General features: G+C 48.8%; 1 protein-coding gene across 1 annotated transcript; it reads left to right on the top strand.

Annotated features, from left to right (window-relative positions):
• The first annotated feature begins 5574 nt into the window (after positions 1 to 5574).
• LOC123765955 (uncharacterized) lies at positions 5575 to 7266 on the top strand. Its single transcript, XM_069336917.1, has 2 exons — positions 5575 to 5656; positions 5792 to 7266. The coding sequence occupies exons 1-2, from the start codon at positions 5575 to 5577 to the stop codon at positions 7264 to 7266; spliced, it is 1557 nt and encodes a 518-aa protein (XP_069193018.1).
• Positions 7267 to 8159: the final 893 nt, after the last annotated feature.

Here is an 8159-nt window from a genome sequence, read left to right as displayed (position 1 = left end):
GTGGTAGTGCACTCCATACCCATCCTGTGAGTGGTAGAGCACCCCATACCCATCCTGTGAGTAGTAGTGAACACCATACCCATCCTCTGAGTGGTAGTAGACCCCATACCCATCCTCTGAGTGGTAGTAGACCCCATACCCATCCTATGAGTGGTAGAGCACCCCATACCCATCCTGTGAATGGCAGAGCACCCCATACCCATCCTGTGAGTAGTAGTGGACACCATACCCATCCTCTGAGTGGTAGTAGACCCCATACCCATCCTATGAGTGGTAGTGGACACCATACCCATCCTGTGAGTGGTAGTGGACCCCATACCCATCCTCTGAGTGGCAGAGCACCCCATACCCATCCTGTGAATGGCAGTGGACACCATACCCATCCTATGTGTGGTAGAGCACCCCATACCCATCCTGTGAATGGCAGTGGACACCATACCCATCCTGTGAGTGGTAGTGGACCCCATACCCATCCTCTGAGTGGCAGAGCACCCCATACCCATCCTGTGAATGGCAGTGGACACCATACCCATCCTATGAGTGGTAGAGCACCCCATACCCATCCTGTGAATGGCAGTGGACACCATACCCATCCTGTGAGTGGTAGTGGACCCCATACCCATCCTCTGAGTGTCAGAGCACCCCATACCCATCCTGTGAGTGGCAGTGCACCCCATACCCATCCTGTGAGTGGCAGTGCACCCCATACCCATCCTGTGAGTGGCAGTGCACCCCATACCCATCCTGTGAGTGGCAGTGCACCCCATACCCATCCTCTGAGTGGCAGAGCACCCCATACCCATCCTCTGAGTGGTAGTGGACCCCATACCCATCCTGTGAGTGGTAGTGGACCCCATACCCATCCTCTGATTGGCAGAGCACCCCCCTAATTGTCAAAAATTTTGCATAACTGCTTTTTTTCCTTCTGGGAGACGGCCCTTGAGCTAAAGCCCGGTCCACCCGTCGCCTTACGCTACAAAGCCTCAGGCATTAGAGCATTTCCGTCCGTCCTCACTCGCCCTTCGTGGGCTGGTGAGCGTAAGTCTTCTCCTCGTTCGAGCACTCTTAATAACTAAAATGGAGATCGATCGGCCCCCTGCCCTCGCACGGACAGGAGGCCATTTGGAGGGACGTCCGCATCCTGTCGTCCCGTGACGGGTACTGTCACACACCCCGGGATACGACGAGGTCCATCTCTTGCTTGTGTATGCAGGAGAGCAGGATGATGATTCAGGCTCCCTGGTGACCTTGGGCCAGATTCACGAAGCAGTTATGCAAGCACTTACGAACGTGTACATATTTCCTCAATCTTTGACGGCTTTGGTTACATTTATTAAACAGTTTGTAAGCATGAAAACTTCCCAATCAACTGTTGTTATTGTTATAAACAGCCTCCAGGTGCTTCGGAGCTGATTAATAGTTTAATAATTGTAAACAAAGCCGCCAATGATTGAGGAAAGAGGTACAGGTTCGTAAGTGCTTTGCGTAACTGCTTCGTGAATCTGGCCCCCCTTGCTATTGGGATCTTTCTCTGTCCTATCTTTTCTCCCCTCTTCTTTTCGTTCCATGTCTTTGTTTGCTTTACTCATTTTCATCGCCTGTTCTTCTCGTTCCATTCTTATTTCCTCCTTCCCTTCAACAAGGACAATGCAGTAAGTGGAATGCGCTGAAAGAAATTGTGGAAGCCACCGCCATCCAATCATTTAAGGCCAGATTCGACAAAAGAATTTGAACGTCAGAATGGTTAAATTATAACACAACAGGTACACCGAGGCGGGGCACAAGAGCTAGACACTGATACGTAAGCACTATACTCCCTCTCTCTCCCACAATGCATCCCAGTGCGTTCGCCAGACAATAAAAAAAACTATCTGGGTGCGCAGCGTAGAGACACAAGACTCCTGGGGCCAGATTCACGAAAGCACTTACGAACGTGTACATTTTTCATCAATCTTTGACGGCTTTGGTTACATTTATTAAACAGTTTACAAGCATGAAAACTTGCCAATCAACTGTTGTTATTGTTATAAACAGCCTCCTGGTGCTTCGGAGCTCATTAACTGTTTAATAATTGTAAACAAAGCCGCCAAAGATTGAGAAAAGATGTACAGGTTCGTAAGTGTTTGCGTAAGTGTTTTCGTGAATCTGGCCCCCTGCCCTCTAGTGCAGGTAGCAGTTACCCCGTGATCCAGAAAGTGACTCCATACACCGTGGTCCAGGCGAACAGATTCATCAGAGGGAAGGAACCGTGCCCAAACGTCTCCGTCCTGTATGGGGGGACAGGACATGAATCACTTAATGTTGTAACTATGTATCACATAAAACAACTTCTTGTATATAGCACCTCAGTCGTACGAAACAAACAGGACAGGACAGAGCGCTGTAACATATTCAAGATCACGAGACTTATCCCTAGAACGTCAATGACTTCACAGTGCGGTAATATTTAGTCTATCTCCTATCCTTTGCCACCCTCAACAGACCTCCGGTTTATCGGAATAAGCAATCTCTCCACCACGGATGCGATTGAGCTCAGATTGGTGGAAAGGCAGAAGGGAAGGAAAAGTTGTTGTGTAGTGGAAGAGGCGTCGATGGAAGAGGAATGGCGAGGGTTTAGACGGAGAGAAAGGGGTGTTCATGGGATGGGTGGGGTTAGGAATAGGGTGGGGGAGGACGTACAGGCGTGAGGGAGGGACAGATTGTCCCCTCTAGAATGAAAGAGGGAAAGGGGGAAAGGGACGAGAATGGGTGTGTTGATCTCCACATACCTACCTACAGTCACTAGCTCCTGGGACCCAACCTCCAGTATTGAAACGCAGACTTGTGTCACTTGTTACATGGGATAGTGTAGAGGGGACGCGAAGGGGGCATCCCCTTCCCCTGGAGTGATCAGCGTCTCAACTACCCAAGATTTCCTATGTTCACTGGTCCTGCTACGTCACTGTCTCAGTGGTGGCCCCCGCTACGTCACTGTTGATCTATCAATAGCAGTCACTGCGTACCCATGGCACTGCTGCGTCATGGCACTTATGCGTCTCCATGGCTGTTGCAAAATGGTAAACAGTGAGTCCTGTAAGTGAAGGTCAGGCTGCGTATGACTCTCTCACACATCATCCTAAGTGTGGCAGTGACAGAATGATAAATCATCCTAAAGTCATCCGCGTCGGCGCTACCAACATCTCTATTGAATACTAATGTAACTCAACAACACTAACACAACCACTTGGGCTGGACGGTAGAGATACGGCCTCGCTTCATGCAGGTCGGCGTTCAATCCTCGAGCGTCCATAAGTGGTTGGGCATCATTCCTTTCCAATCCCCCCGTCCCATCCTAAATCCTTTTCCCTGGCGCTTTCCCAGTGGTGAATAGTCGTATTAGCTTAGCGATGTCTCCTGATAGTTCCATTCCATAGTTCTCTGGTGTGATAAGTGAGGCGGCAGCTCGAGTCTCTAACAGCCGCGTAACCATTTCATCAGTAATTGGGCTGTTTGGCCCGTGGTGGTACAGGGGCATGGTGGGGTTCATGTAAATATCTATAACCTTGGGTCCCACTTATTAAAAGACGACCTTGAGGGGGGGAGGGGGGGTGTTGTTGACGCTTAAGTGGGACATTGTGATAGGGTTCTGTACGCGAGTGAGAGAGAGTGATACATTCTTGCTCTCTCTCTCTCTCTCTCTCTCTCTCTCTCTCTCTCTCTCTCTCTCTCTCTCTCTCTCTCTCTCTCTCTCTCTCTCTCTCTCTCTCTCTCTCTCTCTCTCTCTCTCTCTCTCTCTCTCTCTCTCTCTCTCTTTCTCTCTCTCTCTCTCTCTCTCTCTCTCTCTCTCTCTCTCTCTCTCTCTCTCTCTCTCTCTCTCTCTCTCTCTCTCTCTCTCTCTCTCTCTCTCTCTCTCTCTCTCTCTCTCTTTCTCTCTCTCTCTCTCTCTCTCTCTCTCTCTCTCTCTCTCTCTCTCTCTCTCTCTCTCTCTCTCTCTCTCTCTCTCTTTCTCTCTTTCTCTCTCTCTCTCTCTCTCTCTATGTTCTTGTCCCTAACATGTCAGAAAATGACCTTTCCTTTTCTGCCCTGTTAGCTTCTTGCAGTATTTTGTATGTCCCAATCATGTACCTGCGTGTTTCTTCTCTCTTCCCGTCACATAAAGCTAAGCTCCTTCATTGTTTCTTCGTAACTTGTGCCCATCAGCTCTGGTCCAACTCTGATGGAATGGGCCTGCATATTTCTGCTTATTTCTGCAACACTGCCTATTTCCTAATTTGTTTGACGTATATGATATATGGAGTCATGATATATGATATATGGAGTCTTCATGATATATGATATATGGAGTCTTTATGATACATGATATATGGAGTCTTCATGATATATGATATATGGAGTCTTCATGATATATGATATATGGAGTCTTCATGATATGTGATATATGGAGTCTTCATGATATGTGATATATGGAGTCTTCATGATATGTGATATATGGAGTCTTCATGGTATGTGATATATGGAGTCTTCATGATATATGATATATGGAGTCTTCATGATATATGATATATTGAGTCTTTATGATATATGATATATGGAGTCTTTATGATACATGATATATGGAGTCTTCATGATATATGATATATGGAGTCTTTATGATATATGATATATGGAGTCTTCATGATATATGATATATGGAGTCTTCATGATATATGATATATGGAGTCTTTGGTGTGGGCTCCGTAAGATAGTTCTTATGATGGCATTCATCATTGCCTAAACTACTGATGCCTTGTGAAGACATGTGTCTCAGGAGACACATGATACAGGAGAGAGGTTCTGGTCGAGTGTGATGATCTGTGTCCGTCAGACCGAGCCCGTAACTTACCTAGTGCCAGGTAAGTTACGGGCTCACCATAGCCCGTGCTACTTGGAACTTGTTCCGAGTAGATGAATCTATAACAACATCATTGTATCAGGCCGCTAGAGAAGGCTCCGGTACCTTCTTCATGAGTCTATCACGACCACGGCTCATCCAAGCACTTAGCGTCCACTTACTAAACCTGTACATCTTTACCTCTGTCAAAAGGAAGCATGGTTTACGTTAATTATTTTATGAGCCCCGAAGCGCTCTGAGGTTATTTATGACAATAATAACCTTGCAGGGGTTATAAAGTTTCCAAGCTCGTAAACTGTTTAATAAACACAAAGCCGCCATGAGCGAGGCAAGATGTACGGGTTTCGTAAAGAGGTCAGGCAAATTACTTGATGAATCCTGACATCGTCATTTTGGTGTCATCAGAATCTCTCCCATCTTGGAGATCATTAATGCAAGGCAACCGCTCCTTTCAACTAATGCGTCTCATTCTGCCCTCACCGTAGAAAATAAGGGGTACTAGGAGTAAGCAGTTCATAAATATTCGCAATTTCTAATGTGTAGGTTGGTTAGGTTAGGAGGGTTGCTTGGGTTGTGACGTTTTAGTATCCCCTTCATTGAGTACGTTGAGACAAATCAGGAAAACGGGCTGGATCGTCAGTGGTGTGCCCCAGGGGAGGAAGGGGCGGTTCTGGGGCCTTTGTGGATGACAGGAGAGTGGGGCAATGGATGACTCCAGTGGTGACACTGGAGAACCTCTTCGTCACACTGCAGAACTGAGCACTGAGGTCAAGGAGCCATCTCACTGTAAATAAGTGCAAAGTTTTAGACTTTGAGAAGTCACAGTTGGAGCTGTCTCTCCTCTGAACGATGCGCACATGAACAGCTGCGGCAGACACGTGTGAACACGAAAGACAGAGACCTCAGACCCCTGCAACTCAGACTCTGCAACTTCAGACCCCTGCAACCTCAGACCCTGCAACCTCAGACCCCTGCAACCTCAGACCCTGCAACCTCAGACCCCTGCAACCTCAGACTCTGCAACCTCAGACCCCTGCAACTTCAGACCCTGCAACCTCAGACCCTGCAACCTCAGATCCTGCAACCTCAGATCCTGCAACTTCAGACCCTGCAACCTCAGACCCTGCAACCTCAGACCCCTGCAACCTCAGACCCCTGCAACCTCAGATCCTGCAACCTCAGATCCTGCAACCTCAGATCCTGCAACCTCAGACCCCTGCAACCTCAGACTCTGCAACTTCAGACCCTGCAACCTCAGATCCTGCAACCTCAGATCCTGCAACCTCAGACCCCTGCAACCTCAGACCCCTGCAACCTCAGACCCCTGCAACCTCAGACCCCTGCAACCTCAGACCCCTGCAACCTCAGACCCTACAACCTCAGACCCCTGCAACCTCAGACCCCTGCAACCTCAGACCCCTGCAACCTCAGACCCCTGCAACCTCAGACCCCTGCAACCTCAGACCCCTGCAACCTCAGACCCCTGCAACCTCAGACCCCTGCAACCTCAGACCCCTGCAACCTCAGACCCCTGCAACCTCAGACCCCTGCAACCTCAGACCCTACAACCTCAGACCCCTGCAACCTCAGACCCCTGCAACCTCAGACCCCTGCAACCTCAGACCCCTGCAACCTCAGACCCCTGCAACCTCAGACCCCTGCAACCTCAGACCCCTGCAACCTCAGACCCCTGCAACCTCAGACCCCTGCAACCTCAGACCCTACAACCTCAGACCCCTGCAACCTCAGACCCCTGCAACCTCAGACCCCTGCAACCTCAGACCCCTGCAACCTCAGACCCCTGCAACCTCAGACCCCTGCAACCTCAGACCCCTGCAACCTCAGACCCCTGCAACTCAGACCCCTGCAACCTCAGACCCCTGCAACCTCAGACCCCTGCAACTTCAGACCCCTGCAACTTCAGACCCCTGCAACCTCAGACCCCTGCAACTTCAGACCCTGCAACCTCAGACCCCTGCAACCTCAGACCCTGCAACCTCAGACCCCTGCAACCTCAGACCCCTGCAACCTCAGACCCTGCAACCTCAGACCCCTGCAACTTCAGACCCTGCAACCTCAGACCCCTGCAACCTCAGACCCCTGCAACCTCAGACCCCTGCAACTCAGACCCCTGCAACCTCAGACCCCTGCAACTTCAGACCCCTGCAACTTCAGACCCCTGCAACCTCAGACCCCTGCAACTTCAGACCCCTGCAACTTCAGACCCTGCAACCTCAGACCCTGCAACCTCAGATCCTGCAACCTCAGACCCTGCAACTCAGACCCCTGCAACTCAGACCCCTGCAACTCAGACCCCTGCAACCTCAGACTCTGCAACTTCAGACCCTGCAACTCAGACCCCTGCAACTCAGACCCCTGCAACTCAGACCCTGTAAATAAAATCCGACGTAGGTGACGAGGCTGATCTCTGGTGTTAGTTGTTTTAGATTCAGCTACTTAGAACAAAAGTTCCAAAGTAGCACGGGCTATGGTGAGCCCGTAGTCGACTTACCTGGCACAGGAGCGGGGCGCTGTAACTCCCCTGATGTTAGAGACTTTCTATATGTTGAGACGTACGGGGACCTCAGCCTGCAGAGGCTGGGTGCGAGAAGAGACATGATAGAGGTCTTCAAGTGGATGACCTGGTCTGAACTATCAGACCAGGTCAGAAGAGTCCGTAAAATCGGCTATTAAACTTGAGGAATTCAGATTCAAGAATGATATTGAGAAGTCCCAACTTGACTCAACAGTGTGGCAGACGACTGAGTGGAACAGGTTGCCAGCCAGCATCATGCTGGCTAATATTATAGCTAGGCTTTGAAAACAGGTTTGATAGCTACAACGGGAAGAGAGGCTGGATCTAGTATCTAGAATCTAGAGAGACACCACCACCCACAACGGGTCAACAGGCCCGTTGCAGAGATTGCTACTGCGTATGTTCGTTTGGATATCATTACATTAACTAGCGCTCCAATGCACTTCATTATAAGTGATTTGTATAACCAAAGCTTTATATATATATATATATATATATATATATATATATATATATATATATATATATATATATATATATATATATATATATATATATCACTAATACCCTGGACAAGGGGTTAAGTTTTGTCTCGACAGTTTAATAACACAACAGTTTAATAGAGAGGTTCACTATCCTAGCGCTAAATGATCACGTTCATCTTCGCCTAAATTTGGTAGATAAAGCAAGAGATAGCCTAACTTGTTCTGTATCTCATTATGCAGAGGATACGCACACCGAGAAGTGTATTCT

The sequence above is a fragment of the Procambarus clarkii genome, chromosome 37, assembly GCF_040958095.1.
Source record: "Procambarus clarkii isolate CNS0578487 chromosome 37, FALCON_Pclarkii_2.0, whole genome shotgun sequence".
NCBI classification, from domain to species: Eukaryota; Metazoa; Arthropoda; class Malacostraca; order Decapoda; family Cambaridae; genus Procambarus; species Procambarus clarkii.
This window is presented reverse-complemented; position numbering and strand designations above follow the sequence as displayed.

What these genes read in the sequence shown, in the direction of transcription:
- LOC123765955 (XM_069336917.1), top strand. Translation starts at nt 5,575, where the DNA reads ATGGATGACTCCAGTGGTGACACTGGAGAACCTCTTCGTCACACTGCA. An exon ending in GGTCAAGGAGCCATCTCACT is followed by an intron (nt 5,657 to 5,791) that starts GTAAATAAGTGC and finishes CCTGCAACTCAG; the next exon opens with ACTCTGCAACTTCAGACCCC.